This window comes from Prionailurus viverrinus, chromosome X (genome assembly GCF_022837055.1).
Source record: "Prionailurus viverrinus isolate Anna chromosome X, UM_Priviv_1.0, whole genome shotgun sequence".
Classification (NCBI taxonomy): domain Eukaryota; kingdom Metazoa; phylum Chordata; class Mammalia; order Carnivora; family Felidae; genus Prionailurus; species Prionailurus viverrinus.
This window is the reverse complement of record NC_062579.1, coordinates 9864345-9890940: the sequence shown is the minus strand read 5'-3', so window position 1 is coordinate 9890940 and position 26596 is coordinate 9864345. Positions and strand designations below refer to the sequence as shown.

At 42.8% G+C, this 26596-nt stretch overlaps 2 protein-coding genes across 6 annotated transcripts in view; one reads left to right on the top strand and one right to left on the bottom strand.

Annotated features, from left to right (window-relative positions):
• The window catches only part of SYAP1 (synapse associated protein 1), a 30191-nt gene extending 23637 nt beyond the window's left edge, over positions 1–6554 (bottom strand). The window contains exon 1 of the mRNA XM_047843455.1: positions 6214–6554. Coding sequence (XP_047699411.1) covers positions 6214–6406 — 193 coding nt within the window. The 5' untranslated portion in view covers positions 6407–6554. The remainder of the gene's footprint in view (positions 1–6213) is intronic.
• Positions 6555–6806: 252 nt separating this feature from the next.
• Positions 6807–26596, top strand: part of CTPS2 (CTP synthase 2) — a 105078-nt gene continuing 85288 nt past the window's right edge. Inside the window, exons 1-5 of one of the 5 annotated variants that reach the window (XM_047843451.1) lie at positions 6807–7161; positions 7340–7398; positions 16842–17046; positions 22189–22377; positions 23900–24000. In XM_047843451.1, the coding sequence (XP_047699407.1) occupies positions 16881–17046; positions 22189–22377; positions 23900–24000 (456 nt within the window). In that variant the 5' untranslated portion in view covers positions 6807–7161; positions 7340–7398; positions 16842–16880. Of the gene's footprint in view, positions 7162–7339; positions 7399–11185; positions 11321–11462; positions 11814–16841; positions 17047–22188; positions 22378–23899; positions 24001–26596 lie in introns of those variants that run through there. The other 4 variants (XM_047843453.1, XM_047843452.1, XM_047843450.1 and 1 more) reach the window with 4 other exon arrangements.

Below are 26596 nucleotides of genomic sequence, written 5' to 3'. Positions count from 1 at the left end.
GAAGAGAGTAATTAGAGAGTGGTCTGGATTGTGAAGTCAGAGGGAGGAGGGGCATGGGAAAGCATGATAGGAGATTTTCAGGTAAGAAAGCTCATAAAGATGAGAAGTGGCTTATTAGTTTTGCAAATTAACTTATCGGCTGACACCAAGTTAAAGAGTTTTAACTACATGGTTAGAAAAAGTTGAGACTAAGATAAGAGTTAACAGGAAGTAATAGGAGTACAATGTCCATTTCGAGAACACAGGCATAAAGAGAAGGTCTCAAATGAAGCAGCAACCAAAGAAAAGGAAGACTAAATAAAATGTGTCCAGTGAGCAAGACTAAGCAACCTTATGAAAGGAGGGGGCAAATTTCAAACACTGAAAGCAGTCATTTTACCTTCATTTTAGGCTCATAATCATCCTGAGATGATTTATCCTCACAGGATAAATGATTTGCCCATTAAGATAGTGGCAGACTCTGCTGATGGCCTAGCCAATGCCTACTCCCTTCCTCCTTGGCAAAACAACCCCAGTTTTAGTGGGAGCTTATCAAAGCTGGGGGTGGTCTTGGGGACTTCCAACACAATCAAGGTGGTTTTATTAAGCCTCTGTTAGATTTTCCGTAATTTGCAGCTGACTTTTCTGTAATTTGCAACTGATATCACAATAAAGACAATAGTACAGAAAACTCAAACACAGGCTATCTGCTTCTAACTGGCAAGCTTGTGCCCCAAATCCCACACTGCCTCATGTCAGATGAGCAAGTGACAAGGGCTTGAAGAACTAAATGGAATGATAAAGATAAAGTGGGGGGCGCGGAGTGGCTCAATTGGTTAAACGTCCAACTTTGGCTCAGGTCATGATCTCACAATTTGTGAGTTCAAGCCCCACATCAGGCTCTATGCTGATAGCTCAGAGCCTGGAGCCTGCTTCAGATTTTTGTCTCCCTCTCTCTCTGCCCCTCCCCTGCTCGCATTCTGTCTCTCCCTCTCAAAAATAAATAAACATAAAAAAAAAAAAGATAAAGTGGGAAGGTTCTCAAAGGTTAGAAAAAGCATTAAAATTATCAGAAGAAAGAGAAGAAGGTAGAGTTTGCTTGCTGCTAGAACAGGAAAGAAAATGAGCAGATAGTGATTTCTAAGGCAAAGCTTTAGAAAATTAATATTCTTAAGGCACTGGCTAATTTTTCAAAAATACTTTATTTCATAAAATTTTAGAACCTTCATGTTGGAGGACTTTAGAGGTTACCTAATTGAACCTCTTATCCAGGTAGCCCCACTTCTAGGGATAGGGAGCATGTGACTTCAACGGGTAGCCAATTATTACTGTTATCCCCTTCTAATTAGGAAATCTTTTCATTTGCCTTGTCATTCCTACCTCTCAGACTTAGATCTGTCCTTTTAACTACCATAAAATGACTTTTCTATGAAAAAAAACTTTCAGAATTTTGAGCAATGCCCCTAAGTTTCTTCTTCAAGCCAAAATCCCCAGTTCTGTTTAGTATTCATCATAAGCCATGGGATCCAAGCTCTTGACCATTTGTACTGTCCTCTTCATGGTAAGCCACAGTTTGTCATCAGCAGTGAATTGGTTATTTTATTTCTGTATCAAAGCAGACGTTTATTTTCCTATATACACACTAATTTTTGGAGCCCTTTTAGTCGTACACTAAGCAAGTTAGGCACCTAGAACTTGAAATGTACTTTCCCTATAGAAAAAGAGGATAGCCTAATTAACATAGTTCCACTGCAAATATTAATAGCTTTTTTCTTTTTTTAAAAAAAGTTTATTTACTTTTGAGAGAGACAGAGAGAGACAGAGAGAGAACAGGGGAGGGGTGGAGAAAGAATCCCAAGCAGGCTCTGCGCTGTCAGTGCAGAGCCTAATGTACGGCTCAAACTCACCAACTGAACCATGACATCATGACCTGAGCCAAAATGGAGTCAGACGCTTAACTGACTGAGCCACCCAGGCACCCCCTACTAATAGTACTTTTCAAAGGAGAAGAGACGATGGCCCTTCCTCCATTTCTGGGCATGGACTGACCTTAGGGATGGTTTTGAAAAAGCCAAAGCTCATTTTTGGCCACTCTCCCACTTGTTTAAACTATGCAAATGACTCACGTATTGAACGTTCTCAGAGATATGGACTTTTCTTTAAAAAAAAAAAAAAAAAAGTACAGGGGCTCCGGGGTGGCTCAGTCGGTTGGGCGTCCGACTTCGGTTCAGGTCATGATCTCATGGTTCGTGATTTCGGGCCCCACGTCGGGCTCTGTGCTAACAGCTCGGAGCCTAGAGGCTGCTTCTGATTCTATCTCCTTCTCTCTCTGCCCTTCCCCTGCTCTCACTGTGTCTCTTTCTCAAAAATAAAATAAAAACATAAAAAAAATTTCTTAAAAAAAAAAAGTACAGATAAACCTTCAATTTGGTCGACTTCAACAAAAACCAAACAACCAGTTTGTACTGAATAATAAGTTACTTTGAGGCATGAGGCCTTCAGGGAGGTTGGGAGGAGCTTTTCAGTGAGTGAGTTCCCTTATCAACTGTCTCCTTCTGAAGCAGGTGATCCTAGGAGGCTGGAGTTTATCAGGAGGGAGGACCAAGGATGGGAAGGTTTGGTTTTAGGTGACGGAATGGAATGTAGGCCTGGGTGTCCACCACTTGTAACTGGTGAGTTGCCTACATTTACAAATAGATTACCATGAACCAGAAGTATTTAGAGTCCAGCCCTGAAGGCAGGCACTCAACAAATGTTTACAGAACAAATGGGGCTCCCAGGAGAGTCCGTGTAGATTTTAAAAGGCTAAAGAAATGAATCTATTCAGTGGTTGTCAGGCTCAGAGGTGTTTAACTTCAGGTTTTTTATTATTTATTTTATTTTATTTATTTTTAAAAATATTTTAATTTTATTTTTGAGAGAGAGACAGAGCACAAATGGGGGAGGGACAGAGAGAGAGGGAGACACAGAATCCAAAGCAGGCTCCAGGCTCTGAGCTGTCAGCATGGAGCCCGATGAGGGGCTTGAACCCACGAACCATGAGATCATGACCTGAGCTGAAGTCGGATGCTCAACCGACTGAGCCACCCAGCCGCCCCATAACTTCAGTTTTTTTTAAAAAAAAGTTTATTTATTTGAGAGAGAAAGACAGAAGGAGAGAGTGGGAGAGGGGCAGAGAGAGGGAGAGAAAATCCCAAGCAGACTCTTCGCTGGATCCCATGAACCTGGAGATCATGACCTGAGCTGAAATAAAGAGTCTGACACTTAATGGACTGAGCCACCCAGGTGCCCCTAATTTCAGTTTTTAAAAGATGAGTCTTTTTAAAGACAACATACCTTTTAGGATCAGTACGTAGAAATAAGAAAATATCTGATCATCTCTCTTATCTTTCTGAAGGTTTGTGTGTAAACAAGAACCTTTACATATTTTTAAAATCACATAAATTTCAGAACCAAAAGAGCTCTCTTATTTGGAAACGACATTTGCAATGTGCGTGTGGGTGGGGAAATTGGGATTCTGTCTTCCTCGTTCTCTGCCCCTCCCCTACTCTTTCCCTCTCAAAATAAATAAACTTAAAAAAAAAAAACCAAACAAACATGAAATTAAAACATCTCTGAGCCTGACTCCCATTTGGGTAGATTCATGGTAGTACTTCCAGCTAACCTTAGCTTCCCCAAACACCAAGAGTCTGGTGAGGAAAGAAAGAGGTGGGAGCATTAGGCTCCAAAGTAGACATCCATATTGAAAATAAATCTATTTTAGAATATTCAGGACTTTGTTACTAAATACAAACATGAAGTTTCAAGTTGATGATAAAGTCCTCACTGTTTTTAATATAATTTATTGTCAAATTGACTTCCATACAACAGCCAGTGCTCATCCCAACAAGTGCCCTCCTCAATGCCCATCACCCATTTTCCCCTCTCCCCCCCCCCTTTCCCATCATTCCTGTTTGTTCTCTGTATTTCAGAGTCTCTTATGGTTTGCCTCCCTCTCTCCCTGATTGTAACTATTTTTTCCCCTTCCCCTCCCCCACAGTCTTAAGTTTCTCAAGATCCACATATGAGTGAAAACATATGGTATCTGTCTTTCTCTGTATGACTTACTTCACTTAGCATAACACTCTCCAGTTCCATCCACATTGCTACAAAAGGCCACATTTCATTCCTTCTCATTATCAAGTAATATTCCATTGTGTATATAAACCACAATTTCTTTATCCATTCATCAGTTGATGGACATTTAGGCTCTTTCCATCATTCGGCTGTTGTTGAAAGTGCTGCTATAAACATTGGGGTACATGTGCCCCTATGCATCAGCACTCCTGTATCCTTTGGGTACAAGAGTCAGACGCTTAACCAACTGAACCATCCAGGCGCTCCCAGCATGTGACTCTTGATCTCAGAGTTGAGAGTTCAAGCCCCAAGTTGGGTGTAGAGATTACTTAAAAAAAAAAAAAAAAAAGTGACTTTTAAAAAAATGTTTATTTATTTTTGAGAGAGAACATGCGGGGGAAGAGCAGAGAGAGAGGGAGACAGGATTCAAAGCTAGCTCTGCGCTGCAGCAGAGAACTCGATGTGGGGCTCGAACTCACAAACCATGAGATCATGACCTGAGCCCAAGTTGGAGGCTTAACCAACTGAGCCACCCAGACACCCCAGAAGTGACTTTTGCTAGTTCCCTGAAGATCAATGAAAATGGCTATGTTGTATGAAATGGAGTAAACACCCATACCCTGCTTTTCCTAACATGGTCCCACTTGTATCCATCTCAACTACCTAACATAGCCTTTCTAGTTCTAGTCCAATTCATCTGACATCTTTTGAAAATGGCAAGCTCGTTTCTCCTCAATTTTCTACACAGGAAACAGTTATTCCCTCTTTAGAGATTTTGTTGTACAGCACTTGGTTTTATTTCTCTTGTGCACTGTTTGGGGGCCTTGAGCTGAGGTTCTGTACTGCCATGATTGTACATTAGATCTATTTTCCGTGCCCCTTCCCCCAAGCTTTTTGAATGTTACAGCCTTTCTTTCTTCTTTTAATGTTCATGTATTAATTTATGAGAAAGAAAGAGAGAACAAGAGAGGATAAGCATGAGCCAGGGAAGGGGGGACGGAAAGAGAGAGAGAATCCCAAGTAGGCTCCTTCCTGTCAGCAAAGAGCCTGACTCGGGGCTTGAACTCACAAACTATGAGATCAGGACCTGAGCTGAAATCAAGATGCTTACCCAGGTGGCCGGTTTAGCGCCTTTCTTATTCTAACACGTGTTTCTCCACTTTCAGACTCCACCCTCCCCTATGCTCTTCTTGCCTTTTAGCAGATTCTTTAAAAATGCTTGCTAAATTTACTATCTACCTTTGCCACAGTTCTCTCACTTGTAGTGCCACCTGCTTTAGGACTCACCTTCTCAAGGATGTTTTCTTTGATCATTTAAGCCCGCCAAGGTCTCCAGAATCAGAATTACCAGAGCGATGTGTTTATTTTTCAAGCCTACTACTTTCACTGTCCTCCCTAACTAGACTGTGGCTCGCAAAGGGTACGGCCTTTCAAATGAGACAGACCTGGGTTCAAATTCCACTTCTACCATTTGCCATAGCTTTGAGCCAGTAACTGCAGGCTTGTTCTCCCAACTCACAGAGGTGTTTAACAGATTAAATGAGAAATCGTCCACAAGCCATCCGGTACTGAAACCTGCATCCCAGACAATAATCGACAACTACTTTCCCGCCTTAAAAAAAAAATTCCGCTGCACCTAAACCAGCCTGAGGGACGCCTTCGGTAACTCTTTCCGCAATTTATTTCAGACAACACACTCGGCGCTACAGACGCAAAAGGGCACTTTTCCAACCGACTTAAGCTCTCCAACGCCCCCCGTCCTGGGGGTGGGGGGTGTGGAGGTGAAAGCTCAAGAAATGAATAAAAAAGATTCCCTGTCAAACCTAAAGACGTCGAGCCACACCGCTTTGCGGAGGCCCTGGCTCCCAATGTTTACACACCTCGTAAGGCGGTGACCTGTCACCAGGAACTTGCCCACAATCTGACTGCTGGATGAAGCTCCAGCCTTGCCCAGATCCTCACCAACCTTTCCCGTCCCAAGAGGACCCACAGACACACCTTCCTCCCATTCCACCCGCTCCACACCCCCCAAGCAGTCGGGCCTGCGCCCCGGGCGTCAAGAGGAGGGAGCGGGCATCCCCCTACACTCTCTGGTCCCGAGGGCTGGAAGAGACTCACTGCCGAGGCCTTTCGCCTGGTGAAGGAGTTCCTGGTCCCCCGCTTGCTGCGGCTCCCCCTCCACCGACTCGGTCACCGCTTCGGAGCAGTTCTGGGGTGGAGCGTCTCCCTCCAGCTGCCTGTCTCCCTCAGATTGCCGGCCACCCGCCGCCGGCTGCTCCAAGCCAAACCAACTGCTCAAACTCCGGAACATCCCGCCCGCGGTGCCGCTACCGCGGTCCGGGTCACCGGAGACCCTAACTAGCACCGCCGGCTAGCGACTCCACAACGCTTGTCTCCCGGGGAGATGGCCAGAAATGCGACCCGCGAGCAGCTTGTCTATCCGTCTCCCAGTCTCTATGGCAGCTCCGCCGCCGGCCGCGCGTGCGTCACTTCCACCAAAGGCCCCGCCCCCGTGGGCTGTTTATTTCAGTAACTTTATGACGTGCGTGGAAAGCGGACAAAGGTTTTTCCCAGCGTAGTCCCGCCCTGTCGTCTCTCCTCCTTCCCCAGCGTTTCTAGGTGACTGACCCTGCCGTGTAAACGGGTCTTTGTCACTCTAAGCAGCTTGGCTGCTGGCTCAGCCTCGCTTTGTCAGGCCACGCTGGGCCGTCCACGCAGAAATGGAGGTCTTTAGTTCCTTTCTGAGTCCGAATCAAAATTGGCCCAGGGCCTCTAGGTCCAACGACCAATTTACAGGGAATACAGCAGACTAAGGAAAGCGTTAGAGGACCCCATGGGATGCGGGCAGCAGAATCTAAGCTGTGAGAAACCACAGGACAAACGACCTTGTTTCTTCAAATAAATTGCAACAGAGGGGAAGGGGAACCTATAGGTTAGAAATGAATTTAGAGACATAACCCATGACAACCAGTGGATTTTATTTGGATACTAATTCAAGCAAACATTGGGAGAAAAAGTATGACGTTTATAAGAATTGGAAATTTGAGCAATGGATAGTTGATGAAAGTAAGGAATCGTCACATTAAAATTTTAATTGTAGAATACACATAAAATGTATCATCTTAACCATTTTTAAGTGTACAGTTTAGTAGCGTTAAGTGCATTCACATTGTTGTGCAACTATCTCCAGACCTCTGTGAGTTGCAAAATGCATTAAACAACTCCCCATTCTTTCTCCCACCAGCCCCTGGCACTCACCAATTTATTTGTCTCTTATGAGTGTGACTACTCCAGGAACTTCATGTAAGTAGAATTATACCGTATTTGTCTTTTTTGTGACTGCCTTATTTCAGTTAGCAAATGCCCTTGAGGTCATTCATGTTGTGGCATGTGTCAGAATTTTCTTAAAATTCTGCCTTAACAAAAGGCTGTGTTAAAAAAGGCTGAATATTTATTTATTTATTTTGAGAAAGAGAGGGAGAGAGAGAAAAAGAATCCCAAGCAGGCTCTGTGTTGTCAGCATGGAGCCCGATGTGGGGCTCCAACCCATGAACCATAAGATCATGACCTGAGCAGAAATCAAGAGTCAGATGCTTAACTGAGCCACCCAGGTGCCCCATACCACTGTTTGTTTATCCATTTATGTGTTGATGGACATAGGGATTGTTAATCTTTAAATTATGGTGGTAGTATTGTGTGTATTTAAAGGAGTTTTTATATTTTAGAGAGTTGTACTGAGATATTTACCAATGAAATGATAGGATGTCTGGCATTTGCTTCAAATTAATACAGGATGGGGGGAAATGGGTAGGGATATAGGTGAAACAAGCCTGTCCAGGGATTGGCAGTTGTCCAAGCTGGTGGTTATACTTTATGTCTGCTGCTCTATACTTTTATTTTTTCCCATAATAACATGTAAATAAACAAAAAAACGAGTCAAGTAAACAACTACCCCTCCAAACAATTCATGAACATATTTCACAAGCACAGTCTCAAGCAATCCGTTGGCAAAGGACACCCATGATTCCTCCTCCCACCATTTTGAAAAGAGTAACTTAGTTCCAGTGACTTGTGTGAATACTTGGGGACACATTGTGATAGATTATGATTCTGATTTCCCTGCTCTCCAGTTTTCCAGCCTGAGGTATATTTACAATTCAGGTCCAGGACTTTAGCTTAATAAACCCAAACAGCTTTATTGAGATATAATTCACATACTACGTAATTAATGTGTTTAAAGTATACAATTCAATGGTTTTTGGTATATTACTCTATTAATTTTTTAAATAGCAATAAAATATATATTAAAAAATCTGCCATTTTAACTATTTTTAAAGGTACAATTCAGTGGCATTAATGACATTCCAGCCTGTTTTTAGAGTCAGACCTCTTAGGACCAGTGTTTTCTAGGATTTGTGTCAGTGAGAACCTGAAGGTGGTCAACACTTTATTGAGAAGGGATATTTGATTTGGTTCAAGTATGATAGAAATGAGCCTAGAATTTCAGTCAGGAGCTTACAGGAATGAAGATTCTAACTTCACCATCTACTAAATGAATAACCTTGACTTGTTATTTGTCCTTTCTGCCCTTCAAGTTTCTTCACCTGCAAAAATATACTGCCAGGGGCGGGGGTGGGCTTTCAGTAAGCAGAGGTAGGTCCCAGCCTATTCCACTTTTGCTTTATCTCCAGGAGCACCCAAAACCACAGTGAAGGCTGTGTTTCCCAGGGAACAGACAGTTTTACAATTGTTCTGAAAGGTAGAATCCTTCAAAATAAAAAGACTGTAAAAGAGCATGAGCCATCTACTTAATGGCAGACTTCTTTATCATCTCTTTTTTATCCTTATTGCTATGCTGGTAGTAGGCCATTAATAAACACTTGTTGAATGAGGATATTCTCGTCCCACCCAAATCAGTCAATCTGAATCCTCTTATCAAATCTGTTTTTCTGCTAGATCCACTCCCCCCCACCCCACAATTTTGGATTAATAATACAGTAGTTATCATAGTAATCCCTTTGTATTCACAAAATATCTTTTATCTGTTAGCTACATAGATGAATAGACTAAGATAAGGATAAGACCCCACATCTTGTGGTGAAGAATCTGGCTTTGGGGGTAAATGTTTTACAGTGACTTTGCCACTCATATTAACTAATGTACTTTTGGTCAGGAAACTTCACATCTCTAAGCCTCAGGTTATTCATTATAGAAAGGGGATCATAGTAATTGTCCTGGTTATAAAAAGGGAATGAAGTATTGAAATGTGGAAGGAAGTCTTACATATGTGGCAGGTAAGTATCACCATTGATGTCAACCCATTTCATAAATGTTCTTTCCACAGGATCCTCTGGGAGACTTGTTTCATAACAAACCTCTCCATGCCTCCAGCCTTCAAAGGTGTTTCCTCCTTTTCAAAAAATGTATTTATTGGCTTTCATGAAGACTTCGGGCTTCCATACAGTTCCTACTGAGTGGAGCCTCTGTTTATTTTTCCAGAAGGTGACATCACCGTCCCTAGCTCCTTCCTGCTTCTTCCTTGACACTACTCTGTCATCCTTGGTGGAGAGAAACTCCCCTTTGCTTTGAAACTCATCTAATTTTTGCCATGCAACCCTCCAACCATACTTGTTGCTGTCCTGTCATCTATTAGCTTTGGGATCACTCATCCACATTCGCTGAGGATTTGGTTTCTTGGCCTCCATTGGCTCATCCAAGTTCAAAGCCCTCACTGTCCCGTGCACTGGCCTGGTGGGTGCTAGGTCCAATTTCAGTGGTGCCCACCTCATTTGACTCTATTTTAGCTGTCAGACCCTAAACTGTATCATCTCCTGGAATTACTTACCCTTTGAAGTCTCCAATGCCAACCCCACACTCTGGTGACAATGTGCCAGCTCCCTTATTCCCATAGTCCCTTTGTCTTCAGTTCTCTTTTCTTTCTCCTAGTCTATCAGCTCCACATTGCTGTCAGTCCTTCCCTGCATGGACTAGACTCTTAGTGCATTACCATAATCAGATTCTCTCAGGCCCTTAACTGCCTCACTCTTTTTCCCTCTACTCAGCCTACAAACTGCTTTAATCATAAATATCCATATTTATAGATCTACCTATATAGCTGGCAAAATCATAGCTGGCCACCGTTATGCAATAGTGGTTATGACTCCTCTAGGTCTTCAATGACACTTGTCTCACTTGGCACTCTAGTGACTCTCGCTGGTTATTCACAATTTTCACCACTTTCCTAACTCTTCTATCTCAATTCCCATCCCTTCTATTGTCCAGTTAGATCCTTTCTCCTTCAGCGGTTTGTGTTCCTCCCTTTGCCTTAAAAACGTGTGTCCTCTCCCAGCCCCAGCCAGCCTCCAAACACTTTTTTAAAAATATTTTTTATGTTTATTTTTGAGAGAGAGAGAGAGAGAGAGAGAGAGAGAGAGAGAGAGAGAGGGAGAGAGAGCACAAGTGGGGGAGGGGCAGACAGAGAGGGAAACAGAATCCAAAGCAGGATCCAGGCTCTGAGCTGTCAGCACAGAGCCTGATGCAGAGCTCGAACCCATGGACCTGGAGATCATGACCTGAGCCCAAGTCCGAAGCTCAACCGACTGAGCCACTCAGGCGCCAGAAATCCTCCAAATACTCTTATTAAACAGTCTGGAAGCCCTGATTGTCCTTTCCCAACCCAGCTTCGCCCCCTCTCCCCTTCACTAGTACAGTTTGAGGAACTTTATTGATTTGTTTTATTAAATATTTTATTTAAAACTTTAAAAAATGTTTATTATTTTTGAGAGAGAGAGACAGAGGGCGAGTGGGGGTGGGGCAGAGAGAGTGATACTGAGAACCCCAACCAGGCTCCAGGCTCTGAGCAGTCAGCCCAGAGCCTTGTGCAGGGCTCGAACTCAGGATCGTGAGTTCATGACCTGAGCCGAAGTCCCACGCTTAACCACTGAGACACTCAGGAGTCCCCAAAATTGTATTCTTAAGTAATCGCAACACGCAACACGGGGCTGGGACCTACAATCCCCAGATCCGGAGTCGCAGGCTCCACCCAGCCTGGCGCCCCAAGGAACTTTAATGATTTCAATAGACGTGTCGAGCTGCCTCCAGACTGCAAGCCCCTCAAAGGCAGGAATCGAGTTTTATTTGCGTCCTCTTCTTAGCGTTCCTGCAGTTCCTGGAGTGCAGTAAGAGTTCCACAAACGTTTGTGACAGCGTGAAGCTCTTCACAGTGGTGAGAACTGGACGGGAGGACCCAAGCCAGGGTGTCGCCTTGCCTAGAGGCAGGGGCTCGCCGGGAACGTGGCGTTCACCCGCGCTTCCGAAGTGCCTCTCTGCTAAGTGAGCCACGGAGGGGAGGAGCAGTCCCCGGGCTGAACGAGGCCTGGGGCCAAGTGCATCCAGGGCGGAGGGTGGCGGGAAGCTGTCTGTGCCTGAGGAGTCACTTTTTAGGTGCTTGTTTTGGAACACTGCACAAACGCGGGTGCAAACCCCAAGCTCACCAGCGTGAGTCAGCGGGGCCGGCAGCAGGAGGAGAGGGAAAGGTGGGCGAGGAGGGCGCCGCGCACCCCGAGGCCCGCGCGGGCAGCGGGAAGGACCCGGTGGCGACAAGGGACACCCCTAGCGGCGGCCCCTTCCCCAGCCCTACAGGTGAGCGCGGGCCCGCCGCGGGGCGGAGCGCACCGTCCCTACTGGCCACCCTCCCGGCGCCACCACCACCGCCGCAGGTAACCCCCCTCCCGGACCTTCCCCGAACCCCCAGGGCCTCCGAGCCCCCAGCCCCGGCGCGCACGTGGGGCCGGGCGCCTTTGTCCGCTCGCCGATGGCGCCCGCGCCGAGCCGAGAGGGGCCGGCAGCCGGGCGCGTCCGCGCACCCCGCGCACGCAGACTGCCGGCGGACGGCGGACGGGCGGGGGCCGGGGCTCCCCTGCCCGCGCCCAGTGCCGTCGGAACCTGGCGTGCGGCGGCCCCGCGATCCGGCCTCCCGAGCGTCGCGTCCCCTGGGTGCGCTTCTCCCGGCACGGGCCTCGGAAGGGGGCGCAGGGGCAGGCTGCGCCCCGGGCCCCATTTCTCTCTGGCCTCGGGAGCCGGGAGAGCCCCGAGATGGCGTTGGCGGAAGTGAAGCCCCGCGTGGAGTGAAATGGCCTTTTTGTCCCCTCCCCCGCCTGGTGCACTCCTTAAACAACGACCCTAGCATTTTCCCCAGAATAGCTGCTAAGGGCGCACTGTGGCTAAGTACGCAGCTGTTACAAAATAGCTTTCTTTTTGCAGCAGTTTTTACGGATTTGATGTGTAATTTATATGCAACGAAATGCACCCATTTTAAGGGTGCAGATCAGGGATTTGACAAATTATACACCCGTGTGATCGCTACCCCAACTTTGACGTAAACCATTTACATCACCCCAGAAAGTTCCCTCGTGCCCCTTTCCAGTCAATCCACCCCCCCCAACCTGCCTGATTTCTATAATAGCTTAGTTTTGCCTGCTTTAGAACTTAATAAAATGGGATCATTCAGGAAGTACTCTTGTTTGTGACTAATACGTTTTAAATGGCTGTCACTGAGAAGGTGTGTCTTGGTGCTTCTGACATTTTTAATTGCTCAAGGCCTGCAACTGTCCAGTGTGGCAGCCACTGGCCACGTGTGGCTCTTGAGCATTGGAAATATGGCGAGTCTGAATTGAGATGTGCTCGAAGTACCAAATTTTGAAGACTGGTACAAAAAAAAAAAAGGGGTTGTAAAATACCTCACTAATGAATTCTGATATTGATTATATGTTAAAATGATACTATTTTGGATACATTGGGTTGAGTAAGATATTGTTAAATTAACTTCATCTATTTCTTTTTACTTTTTAAATCGGCTACTGCTACTAAATTTAAAGTTACACGGTGGTTCCTGTAATGTTTTTATTGGACAGCAGACAGAGCAGCTCTACACACTCCTGTTTTACAAACTGTTTTACAAACAGTTCCATTCACTGCATATTAAAAAAAAAAGTAAATGAAAACTTTAGTCTTCAAATGGTGAAGAACATATAGATTCAGGGAAGTAGCCTAAAGAGCCTGATTTTTCTTACAGTTTTAAAACTTTGCTTCAAACTTACTGCCTTGCTTACAAGTCGAAAGGAGTAGGTGTCTCTTCGATATTAAGTTACATTTTCAAGAAGAACATTGTAAAATATCTGATGTGCTTAAAAAAGGTTATCTTGTGCCTTTGAAAATATAAAAAAGTAGTAATTGCCTACAGCCCAACCACCTAAGTATTAAAATTTAGCTTTTTGAGGTACTTTTGATAAGTTTTCATTAAAAAATATAATTGAGATCATGTATTCGATTTTATATCCTTGTATATAAGGGAATTTTTTTATGAAAAATTCTTAGGCTTTTTGACAACCACATAATGAGACTTCACATGAATGCACTCTTGTTTTCAATGGCATTTTTTTGATTTTGCTAACTTTCACAAATAGGAAGTCATTTATTTTTATTTTTATTTAAAAATATTTTAATGTTTATTTAGTTTTGAGAGAGAGAGACAGAGCGCAAGCGGGGGAGGGGCAGACAGAGAGGGAGACACAGAGTCTGAAGCAGGCTCCAAGCTGTCAGCACAGAGCCCGACAGGGGGCTGGAACCCAGGAACCACCAGCCCATGACCTGAGCCCTGAACTACAGAGGGACCCCAGGAAGTCATTTTAATAGTGTCACAGTGCAAGTATAAGTTACAGTTACAGCAGTGCTCATTTTGTACCGGAACCAAATGAGACTTTGTTCAACCCATGCCCAGCAAGCCAATAAAAACTGACACTGAGCTTTTTGCAGTAAAGGAAGATAGGCTATTTATTGGTGTGATGCTACCTAGGAGAACAGGGAGCTAATCCTCTAAAGTTCCTAACTCCCTAATGGTTTGCAAGTGAGGGATTTTAAGGGCAAGATTTGGGGCAGGGATCTCCTGAGAAGGTGGATGCCATGAGATCATGCTAGCAGGTGCTCGGGTGCTCCTTCCTCTGACTTTGTGTTTATGTTGGAGATTTCATTAGGTACACCTGGTAATTACGTCTTGTAAGGGAATGGAGTTGCAATCCTACGGGTTCCTTGGATTGCTGTTCCTAGTCCAGCTGCGGCTCGGGGCGATATGACCTCTAGTATTCATTCTTTCCTCTCAACTGACAAAACGCACGCTGGCTTCAATTTGCCCCTTAATCCCATAGGAAAGGTGAAGTCCAAGAGGGCAGGGGTCTTGCCTTTTTGTTCATCCCCATAGCCCCAGGACCTGGGAACATGTCAAGCATAATAGACATTTAATAAACACTTGTGAGCTGATTGAATGGTGAGCAGAGTGCTGTGAAAAATGCTAACGGCTAACTTTCATTGAGCACTTGGGCACTCTCTTTGTAAATGCCCACATGCCCGTATACCGCGGGCACTATTATTATGTCTGTGGACTGCACAGGTAGGGAAATTCAAGGTTTAGAAAAGCTGAAAAAGTTGCCCAGGGTCAGAGTTGTAAATAACAGAGTGAACATTTGAACCCAGGCTGTCTGACTTTAGAGGAGGGGCACTTATCAAAACAGAAGAAATCAACAGAGGAGTGGGTAAGGGAGAGCTGTGAAGAAATTACCCTTATAATGACCACCTGGGCCAGTGGGAGTGGAAAGAGGCGAATATTCAGATGTATTGTGGATCCACAGGAGGACCATTCTGGGTTTGGACTGATTGTGAATCTTTTATGCTAAATTTAGCTGCAGTCAATGGAATGCCAGCTGGCTAGGGAAGGGGAACAATGGCACTGGATGTGATCACCTGTAGTGTGTAGACAAAGGTAGGTCCAGGGACTTAGGGAAGCCATTTGGGATGGGACATATGTGTATAAAAGTATATACTTATATGTATGTGTATATCTATATACCTATATCTGTATGCTTTTTTTAAGTTTATTTATTTATTTGGGGCAGGGAAGGAGAAGTGGGGGAGGGAGAGAGAGAATCCCAAGCAGGCTCCACACCATCAGCACAGACTCTGATGCAGGGCTTCAACTCACGAACCGTGAGATCATGACCTGAGCCGAAATCAAGAGTCAGATGCTTAACCGACTGAGCCACCTGGGCTCAGTGTATTTTGTATGGCTTCATGTATATTTTGGATGGCTTCAGTTTACTTGCCTTGACCATGGTCGACTAGTTTAAATTGAACTCAGAGCTCTGAAGTGAGGTATAACCTTATACACCTTCAAATCATGATAGTTTGTTTTGAAAGTAAATTACAAAATCAGAATGAGCATCAGCTGACCTCTAATCTATAGCTCATTCAATCCTCACAACCACCTATGAGATTTTTGAAAATGTTGGTTTATTTGAATATTGATTTTTTTAAGAAAACAGACTTTGTGTTTTTGAGCAATTTTAGGTTCATAGCAAAACTGAGCGGTAAGCACTGAGTTCTCATATATCCCCTGCCCCCACAGGCACAGCCTTCCCCACTGTCAACATCTGGAACCAGAGTGGTTCATTTGTTACAACTGATGAACCTACATTGATACATTATTATCATCCAAAGTCCATTAGACTACATTGGCGTTTGCTTTTGGTGTTTTACATTCTGTGGGTTTGGACAAATGCATAATGATGTGTATCCACCATTAGAATATCACACAGAACAGTTTCACTGCCCTAAAGATCCTCTGTGCTCTGCTTATTCATCCTTCCCTCCCCCTAAACTCTGCAATCACTGATATTTTTATTGTCTCCATAGTTTTGCCCTTTCCAGAATGTCAAATAGTTGGAATCATACAGGATGCATGTAACGTTTTCAGATTGGCTTCTTTTGCTTGGTAATATGCATGGCAGTTTCCCCCATGTATTTTCATGGCATGATAGTTCATTCCTTTTTAGTGCTGAATAATGCTCCAAGGAACTGCTATTTTTTTTTAAGTTTATTTATTTATTTGTGGGGTTGGGGGAGTGGAGAGAGAGGGAGAGAGCATCCCAAGCAGCCTCCATGCTGTCAGTGCAGAGCCTGATGTGGGGCTCGATCTCACGAAAACATGAGATCATGACTTGAGCTGAAGCCAAGAATTGGATGCTTAACTGACTGAGCCACTCGGGCGCCCTGGGACTGGTATCTTTTATCCTATTTCACAGATAAAGAAACAGGCACAGAGGGGATTAGTAACTTGCCCAGATACAATCAGTACAGATCAGTTTGATTATAGGTCCTTGTCTCTTCTGGGGCAGGTGGGTGGCTCAGTTGGTTAATTGTCCGACTTCGGCTCAGGTCATGATCTCGTGGTTCATGAGCTTGAGCCCTGCGTCAGGCTGTGTGCTGACAGCTCAAGGCCTGGAACCTGCTTTGGATTCTGTGTCTCCCTCGCTTTGCTTTCCCCTCCCCCTCCCACTCCCACTCCCTCTCTCTCTCTCTCTGAAAAATAAATAAACCTTAAGCAAAAATTTTACCATGCCTCTGAATTCCATGAAAATTTGGTCTCTCGTGATGAAAAGCAAGAGTTTTTCACGTGACAGAGTTGGGGTAAATGGAAAATCAGGGCAATGGAGCCAGCCACTTTGCTTGCAGAAAGTTTCCACAGCTTCCTGCATATCGACGAAAATGGAAAACCGAGAAAATAAGATTTTGTTTCAAAAATTTACTTTATATGGAAAAATGCTGTCTGCTTTTGAAATTCTGGTTTAACCCCCTCCTGCTTCACTGGTTTGAGAATATGTTTCTCTTCCCTGACCCTTAATTTTATTATCTTTCAGATTATATCTGGGTGCTGGCACCTAGCCACTCATCTCCCAATGAAGTACATTCTGGTCACTGGAGGGGTCATCTCAGGCATTGGTAAAGGGATCATCGCGAGCAGCATTGGAACGATTCTCAAATCATGTGGACTCCGAGTCACTGCCATCAAAATTGACCCTTATATTAACATCGATGCAGGCACTTTTTCACCTTATGAGCACGGTATGAGAGTTGTTTCATTGTTAAGAGAAGTCAGACAATATAGATCATATTGACAGTTATATTGACAATATAGACTGTCATGAAGAAAATAAAAATCATCCATTTCCCACCACTTGGGGCAACTATTAGTAATGTCGACATTTGAGTGTATATGCCAATTACTTTTTAAAAGATATTAGCACTTACATACTTTCTTTTTTTTTACTATTTATTTATTTTTGGGAGATAGTGCACACGAGCAGGGGAGGGGCAGAGAGGGCGACAGGGGATCCAAAGTGGGCTCTGTGCTGACAGCAGAGAGCCCTATGTGGGGCTCAAACTCACAAACTGGGAGATCATGACCTGGGCCAAAGTCGGCTGCTTAACCGACTGAGCCACCCAGGAGCCTCTAGATACTTTCTTTTTAAACTTTTCACATGCGAGCAGGAAAGTGCATAGATCGTAAGTGTACCACTTGATAAGATGAACATACTGTGTAGCTGGCCCCCAGATCAAGAAACAGAAACCCCTCTTTGCCCCTTCCATCTTTCCCCACCAGAAACCACCAAGGTGACTGCTATCCTGTCTTCTAACACCATAGATTACTTTTGCTTATTCTTTTTAGCTTTATTCTTTTTTTACTTTTTCATCTTATTTTTATTATGTACTACATAATACACTGCGTGCTGCATAACCTACTAGTAGGGATAGATGAGCATTAACAGAGTTATTTTTCAACAATTAGGAAAATGCTTCCTTAATCAATGTTCTCTAAACTTTTTGACACATCGTAAAGATTAACTCCAGACATTACTTTTGCTTTTTTTTGAACTTTAAATGAATTGGATCTTATAGTCACACTAGTTTTTAATCTAATTTTTACAACAGTGTAATGTGGACGTTTATATATATTTTATACTCTTAAAGGCTGTACACAATCTGTACAATAATAGGAAATAATTTCCAGTGTATCGATATTATAAATAATACTGTGATGGAAATCTTGAAGTCTTATTTTTTTAAACATAAATGCCTGTGTGCAGAATTTTTTTTTTTAATTTTTTTTTCCAACGTTTTTTTATTTATTTTTGGGACAGAGAGAGACAGAGCATGGACGGGGGAGGGGCAGAGAGAGAGGGAAACACAGAATCGGAAACAGGCTCCAGGCTCTGAGCCGTCAGCCCAGAGCCTGACGCGGGGCTCAAACTCCCGGACCGCGAGATCGTGACCTGGCTGAAGTCGGACGCTTAACCAACTGCGCCACCCAGGTGCCCCTGTGTGCAGAATTTTTGATGTCACATATGCTTTTCAGGCTTTTGGCATATGATGTATATTACCAAAGGTTTTTAGGCTCATGATCCCTTATCTATAACTCTAAAATCAAAAAAGTTCTTAGAATTCTTCATAAGTTTGTGGTTATTTATAGTCTTTTTTCAAAAGTTTTGAAAATTGAAAAATCTTCATAAAGGTGTGGCTATTTCTAGTCTTTATTCTACTTGGAATATGTTTAGATTCTTTTTTTAAAAAAATAAGGTTTATTTATTTATTTTGAGAGAGAAAGAGAGAGAGAATGAATCACAAGCAGGTTCCACGCTGTTAGCACAGAGCCTGATGCAGGGCTCGAACTCATGAACTGTAAGATCATGACCTGACCTGAAATCAAGGGTCAGATGCTTAACCGGCTGAGCCATCCAGGTGCCCCTGGAATGTGTTTGATTCTTTATTTCACTTGGAATGTGTTTGCATTTGAAGTGCTTTCTAATATATGGAGAGTTTTCTATAGTACCTTTCCATAATCTGAAAAACTTCAAATTTCAACTTCCATCTTGTTTCCAAGAATTTTCTGATAAAGGCTGTGTATCTGCACCAATTTATATACACATCAACTGCATAAGAAGACCTGTATTTTTATATCCCTGCTGAATATTATTCTTTTTAAACTTTACTAACCGGAGAGAAAACCAAAACACAAAACAAAACTAAAAGTATCTCATTGTTCTAATTTGGATTTCTTTGATTTTCATTTTGTCTGTGGAATGACTTATTGAAGTCAATGGTAGATTATATTTTTGTTTGAAACCATTACACAACTTCCTTCTGTGGAGTAAATTTCCTTGTCCCGTTGACTTTGGACTTTGGTCATGTACGGTGGTTCAATCGTCCAGGTCTGTTTGGAATTTTCGTGGTTTTGAAACTGAAAGTCCAAACCCTGGGAACCCTATTAGTCCTGGGTAAACCCGAGAGAGTTTTCCCTAGGAGACATTAGTGAATGTGACATCTGCCTTGTTGAAGCAGAAATTTTCGGTACCGTGGCATGATCTGGCTCTGTCTCTTTGGTGCTTCTGCTCTCCTCCCTGAGAATTGCCTGCCCCGTGTAGGTCTGGGTCCTGGAATGAGACGGAGTAGACGCACAACTGCCCCACAGCCCCCATGTAACTCAAGGGAGAAATCAATAAGCATTTTGTAAGTCACTAAAATTTTAGGGTTGTTTGGTGTGCAGCAAAATTGGCTAATGCCATGTGCTATGCCAATTTTCCTTTGGATTTTTAAAAATGATTTTCAAGAATACTTTATGTAAAGTGTATTAACCTATATATATATATACACACACACATATATATACATATATATATATATATAGTTTTACTCTATTTGAAATTTGCTTTAACATTACCTCTGTCACTGATGAATTTCAACTTGCCATTTATGTGATTAAATATATCAACTGTTTCCTTTATGGTTTCTGCCTTTGATGTCACTTTAGGCTTCTCTGCCACAGGAATATTTAAATACTCATCTATATTTTCTTATGGATCTATATTTATAGTTTCATTTCCTTTTGCTTTAACATTGATAACACATCTGGAATGTATGAAGATGTAACATAATTTTTTTTCTTTTTTCTTTTCTTTTTTTTTTTGTTTTGATTAGCCAACTATTCCTAATGGCATTTCTCAAAGATTTCATCCCTTTTGTGCTGCCTGGAAATGCCACCTTTTATTATATACTACATTTTTGTCTCTACTTAGGTCTATCTTTGTCCTCTGTTCTGTTCCGGATTTCTGTGTTTATTCCTGCCTATCATTTTAATAGCTGCAGCTTTTTATTATCAAGTAGGTCAGAGCTCTCCATATTCCTTTCTTCTTCCTTTGTTTTTTTTTCTGAACTCCAAAATGTTTGTTGTATACAGAATTAACTTAGGAACCACTGTGTTCAACTTTACAAGAAGTGGCGTCGGAGTTTTTGACAAAAAGTTCCTTAAATTTATGCATTAATTTGGGGAAGAATTGAACACCGAAAATATTGACTGACCCATTCAGGAGCTTTAGAAGCAGCTTTCCTTATTTTTATGCCTTCTTTATTTGTCTCTGAAGTAAGGTTTTTAAGTTTCCTAAATATAGACCCTATGTTTCTTTGAAGTTTATTTCTGAGTGGTTTATTTACTTTGATTTTGTGATGCTGCTCTTAGGTTTTTTATTATTATTATTTTCAGGTCCTATATTAAATTCTTTTATGTAGTAGGGATCTTTTGGATATTTTGATTCTGTACATTTGTGGATGTTATCTTATTCCATCTTTATATATATTGGAATATAGGTATGCATATGTATTTCGATCTTCCTTTACTCACTGTTATTCATTACAAGGGCTTTTTATTATTTTTTGTGTGCTTTGTTTTGGTAATCACCTGTTTTTCTAGCAAATTAACTTTAGGGTCACCCTTAAGTTGAAAAAATATGTTGGAATTTTTATTATAACTACACTAAATCTAAGAACCTGTTTTGTTTATTTATTTTTAAATTATTATTTTTTGTTTATTTTTGAGAGAGACACAGACAGAGCACAAGCTGGGGAGAGGCAGAAAGAGAGGGAGACACAGAATCCGAAGCAGGCTCCAGGCTCTGAGCTGTCAGCACAGAGCCAGACTCAGGGCTTGAACTCACCAACTGTGAGATCATGACCTGAGCCGGAGTTGGATGCTCAACCAACTGAGCCACCCAGGCTCCCCAGAACCTGTTTTAAAGACTTGTCATTCACATTTTCTCTTTCTCTCCTAGAAATATAATGCGTATGTACTTTTAAATTTTTAGGAATTTAAAATTTCAGGACTTTAAAAATTCAACTGGGTTTGGCCTGAATCAACTAAAGAGATTTCAGAGATCTTCCCTTATGTGTCAGAAGTTAAGATGATCAAAGTAAAAAGACTCCTATAGATTGGTGATTCCTCATTAACATGAGACAGTGGAATTTGGAGTGGAAATGAAATTTGGGGAATGTGAAAATAGTGCTATTTCATTAATTTGGTCTTTTGTTCTTTAAGCTAGAGATCTTCCTGACCTCACGTAGGTACTTTCTAAGGTAGACATGAATGAAGGTATAAAAGGTTTCTGAGGAGTGCCTGGGTGGCTCAGTCGGTTAAGCATCCGACCCTTGACTTCGGCTCAGGTCATGAGCTCACAGTTCGTGAGTTCGAGCCCCGCATACGGCTCTGCACTTTCAGTGCAGAGCCTGCTTGGGATTCTTTTTTCTCTCTCTGCTATTCCTCTGCTTGTGCACTATCTCTCTCTCTCAAATTAAATAAACTTAAAAAAAAAAAAGGTTTCTGATTCTGTTTATAAGCTAACCAACCTTCTTTTTTTGGTGTGAACATCTTGAAATCGGAGTAAATGATATAATTTCCTTGATCAGGGAGAGGTTCAATTCTTACAAGGTGGCTTTTGAACACTGGACTCCCAATCAGTGCCCTCAAGCAACAGCAGAGACCTGGAGACATGCGCAATAGTTAGCACAATCATCCTTGTGTGATTAAGTCTTTATCTCTGTCCTTTTTCAGGTGCCGTTGTGCAGGTGGCTGGTTGCACACACTGGCTTTTTTGCCTCACTTTAACTAAGTTGCCCTGTTGGCCTGCTGGGGCCCTGCTTTCCATGTATTGTCTGTTTAATTGTGGCTTAAGATTCCTGAGATGGGAATTAAAACGTTCTTGTGCCAATTCCAGAATCCAGGACACTCATGCTTTGAAGTAAATTGCTATTTACCTAATGTGGGGCTCGAACTCACCACCCTGAGATCAAGAGTCGCACGTTCCACCAACTGAGCCAGCCCGCCGCCCCGAAAGCAAATTTGTAATATTTACATTGCCTTTTTTTTTTTTTTTATCTTAGGTGAGGTATTTGTCTTAAATGATGGTGGAGAAGTTGATTTAGACCTTGGAAATTATGAACGGTTCTTGGATATTAACCTTTATAGAGACAACAACATCACCACTGGGAAGATATATCAGCATGTGATCAATAAAGAGAGGCGTGGTGATTACCTGGGGAAAACAGTACAAGGTATTCTTTTCCATAAAGGTTAGCGAGACCTGTGTGCTGAGCACCTGCTCAAAGTAGATGTGAAGATGAGAAGGTCCCTGAACTCTACAAGTTCCAATCCTTTTCATATCTCTGCTTTCTTTTCCTCTTTGTTTTATTCAGAGGTGTCTACTTCACCCTCCATGTTCTTGATTGTATTTTCATCAGTCTTTTTGTTTATTACTAATGTCATTGTTTTTCCTAGTCCATATATCTGTCTTTAGCTTTTATGTATAAAATCCATGGAGAACCATATTCATCACTTTTACCTGATTGAGATGCAGATTTTTTTGTTTTTTTTTTAATTTTGTCTGTCTCCTTTGTTCTTGTATCTTTGCATGGATCATACTTACTCCACTTTGAAGGACAGCGTTGGGGATGCACTGGGGGATTGAACTGGAGTTCAATGGCTGGTTGGAGTGGCTGGTAGTATGGTCTGACCCTTTTTTCACCAAGCCTTTTCCTGAGTGGTAGGATTCTCTTTTGTCTTAAGAGAGACACCCTGTCCTCCCTTCTCTCCCTCCCATCCCCACCAACTCTAGTACTCATACGTTCCCCCATGGTAGAGTAAAGGTGATAGTTCCCTATCTCCTTTAAATCACTTACACGTTGGAACCAGCTGAGAAGTAGACATGGGGGTTGGATGGATGGACATCAAAAGATCAGCCGTGTTATTACTGAAACTGGATGGTGTGGCTTAGGTGTCAGCTACGCTTGTGGTTTCTAAGTTTTCCCCCTGAGTGTAGATCTTGGGAGGACCCATGGGAGGGAGCGTTGCTGCATGTATGTGGGTTGTTCCAGATGTACCGGTTGGTGACGACTTCCTGCCATCTCGAGGGAGCAGCAGGTGTGAGGTAGAGCAGGCAGCAGATCCTTCCTTGCCTCAGCTTCCCAGAGGGCGACGTTCCTGCTTTGTGTAGCCCATTAAGTTAGTTGGCTGTACCCGAGAGGATGTCGCCTTTCTGTCTCTTCAGCAGAGATCACTAGCTGCAGGCCTGCTCACCACCTAAGGGACCTCTGGGCCTCAAATCCTTGCTGGGCCGTCACCTTTTGGCCTCTTCACCTGACGTGAGCAGCCACAGGCCCCTGGTCAACATGAAGATCTCATCTACACCCTGAGCAGACCTGTCCCCACTGGCTGGTGGGCTGTGGGGCCGGACCACTCTGCGTCTTTCTTCCCTGTGGGGTCCAGCATACAGTACCCTTGACAGCCCTCCCTGCAGGTTTTAGTTGACATTATGGATGTTTCTAGTTGAATCAAACATGGCATTTCTCTTTTCTGTTTCTTGTTCTCCGTGGTCGGTCAGTTTCAATAGAAATGACATAACATTTAAGTGATTAAATCTATATTGTGCCTATAATATTCATTTCAGTGAGATGGATAATAACATGAGAAATGTAATTTGTCTCATTTGCCAAGTGGCTTTCAGGTTATTTGGGAGGTCTAAAGACACAAATACGTTCCTTTCTCCTTGATAACCATGAAATAAGCTTTTGTGCTAATTATTCCTTCTTTCTACAGTTGTCCCTCACATTACTGATGCTGTCCAGGAGTGGGTTATGAATCAAGCTATGGTGCCTGTGGATGGTCATAAGGAAGAGCCCCAAATATGCGTTATTGAGGCAAGCATAGAAATTTTTGTTTTGTAAACTTATATCCTGCTGGGTTTTTAAGCATCTAGCCTTCATTCATTCAGCACATATGTATAGACGGCCTCCCATGTGCTAGACACTGTGCTAGGAGGTGGGATTACAGCAGGGAATGACATGGATGGTCCCTGCCCTGGTGGTCCCAGATCAGTGGGCAAGATGAGCACTAAACACGGTGAGTACTCTTGGGATCGGTGCGCAGCCACCTGCATGTGGAGGGAAATCCGTTGCATGATGCATTCTGGTGAGTGCTTTTTGAGTACCGTCGACTCTTGAACAACTTGGGGATTAAGGTCGCTGACTTCTCCCCTCACCCCCAGTTGAAAATATCCCTGTATATCCATGTGTAACTTTGACTTCCCCCAAACTTAACCACTAACAGTCTACTGTTGACCAGAAGCCTTACCAATAACATACACAGTCATTTAATGCATACTTCGTATATGTATTATGTACTATGTTCTTATAATAAAGTAAGCTAGAGAGAAGAAAATGTTATTAAGAAAATCACAAGGAAGAGAAAATATGTTTACAGTACTCTGCTGTATTTATTTTAAAAAGCCATGTATCAGTGAACCCACACCATCCAAACCCATGTTGTTCAAAGGTCATCTGTATTTACAAAGTGCTCTGGAAGTAGAGAGAGACGGAGTTAGGGAAATCTGATGGTGGTGGCGATCTGGAAGTGAGAAGTGAGTATTAGCTGCTTAAAGAAAGAACACAGTATTTGAAACGTATTATTTGTTTACTGTTTCCCTTCCTCTCAATGAATGGGAACGTGCATGTACTCCTTCTCTAAACGTCAGTTGACCCAATTGCTAGGCAGGACAGCAGAATAAAGAACCATTTAGTTCCTATGGACCGCCTGCACAAATTCAGATTTCTGTTGTGACTTCCAAGTAGTATATAGCTCAGTGGTTAAGAATCTGGACCCAGGTGGCTTGGGTTCATAGCCAAGCGGCGCCACTTACCAGCTGGATGACCTTGGACAAGTGTGCTTCTGTGTGCCTCAGTTTACTCATCTGCTAAATGGGGATAATGTTTTGAGGCTTAAATACGACACTTAGTAGTTAGAATGGTGTCAGATCTATAGTACGTACTCAAAAATTACTGGCCACTATTAAGATGCCTGTGTGACTTTTGGCAAATTATTTCTCAAAGCTTCAATGTACTCAGTTATAACATGATAATTATGTAATATTGTAATACAAACCAGATGATATTAACAGGGTTGTTGGGAGGATTAAGTGCAATTATATAAAACACTTGGCATGTCAGGCGTTCACATTTTGTTAACAGAGCTGATAAACTTAACATAAATGTGCTGTGCTATCATTTATTAACCATAGATCATACTACCGTAGTAGTATACTATTAAGTATGTTAAACTTCATATAAATGCATAAGTGTGCTATGCAAAAGTTTCTCTCCCTTGCTATTTCTTCCTTCACAACTGATGAGGAAAAGAGAGGGTGCTTTCTTTAGAATTTTTTTAAAATTGGAGTATCAGACACAGACACAGGAAAGTGCACATATCATAGGAATATAGCTTGATGAAGTTGTATAAACTGAACATACCTGCATAACTAGGCTGGCTTCTCTTAAAACGTATTTCTTTTTTTTTTTTTAATTTTTTTAAATTTACATTTATTTATTTTTGAAAGACAGAATGAGACAGAGCATGAGCAGAGGAGGGACAGGGACAGGAGACACAGAATCCGAAGCAGGCTCCAAGCTGTCAGCACAGAGCCTGATGTGGGGCTCGAACCCACGAACTATGAGATCATGACCTGAGCTGAAGTCAGACACGTAACTGACTGAGCCATCCAGGTGCCCCAAAACATATTTCATATCTAATACAGTGAATAGTTTGCAAACAGATTGAGGCAATGATAAAGGGAGAGTGTAAGACAAGGGAAAGGCAGATAAAAGCTCCAGGAAGAATAGCATCTGATATGAGAACTGGGACATAGCGTGACTCTTCAGTGAAGGAGACTTACGCAGTCTGTTATATGAATTTTCAGGTTTTAGAATCGATCCCCAAGATGTATCAGAGAAGGCTTCAAAGCAGGGATGTAAATGTCATCAGCTTTGAAAAGAGGATTTGTGAGGTGCAGACGTGGCGGGTGCTGGAGAGGGAGGGAGGGAGAGAGGGAGATAAGAACCTCATTTTCCATTGTGAGGCAGCTGCAGATAACTGGTAGTGGTTGGCAAAAAAAAAAAAAAAAAAAAAGACGCAAAAGTGTCTCAGGTTAGGAAAGTAGCCAATAGAAGTAACGATTGAGATTGCCGCCTGGGGATGGGGCGGCAGAGAGCTTCGGCCTCATCCGTCACAGGAGGAAGTCGATTTGTGTTTTTATAGAAGGTGTCTGGAATGGGCAAGTTGAGAAAGAGTCAAGCGAGATGGTGTTTAGAGATGTGGAAGAAACCAGCAGAAGAAATCGTGAACGAAGGAGTTAAAGCGCTTGCCTTGGAGAATCTGGATTTGGGAGAGGAAGAGGTGGGGCACAGGACTCCTGCTTTTTATTGTGTGCTCTTTCGAACAATTTGATTTTGTTGGGGCACAAGA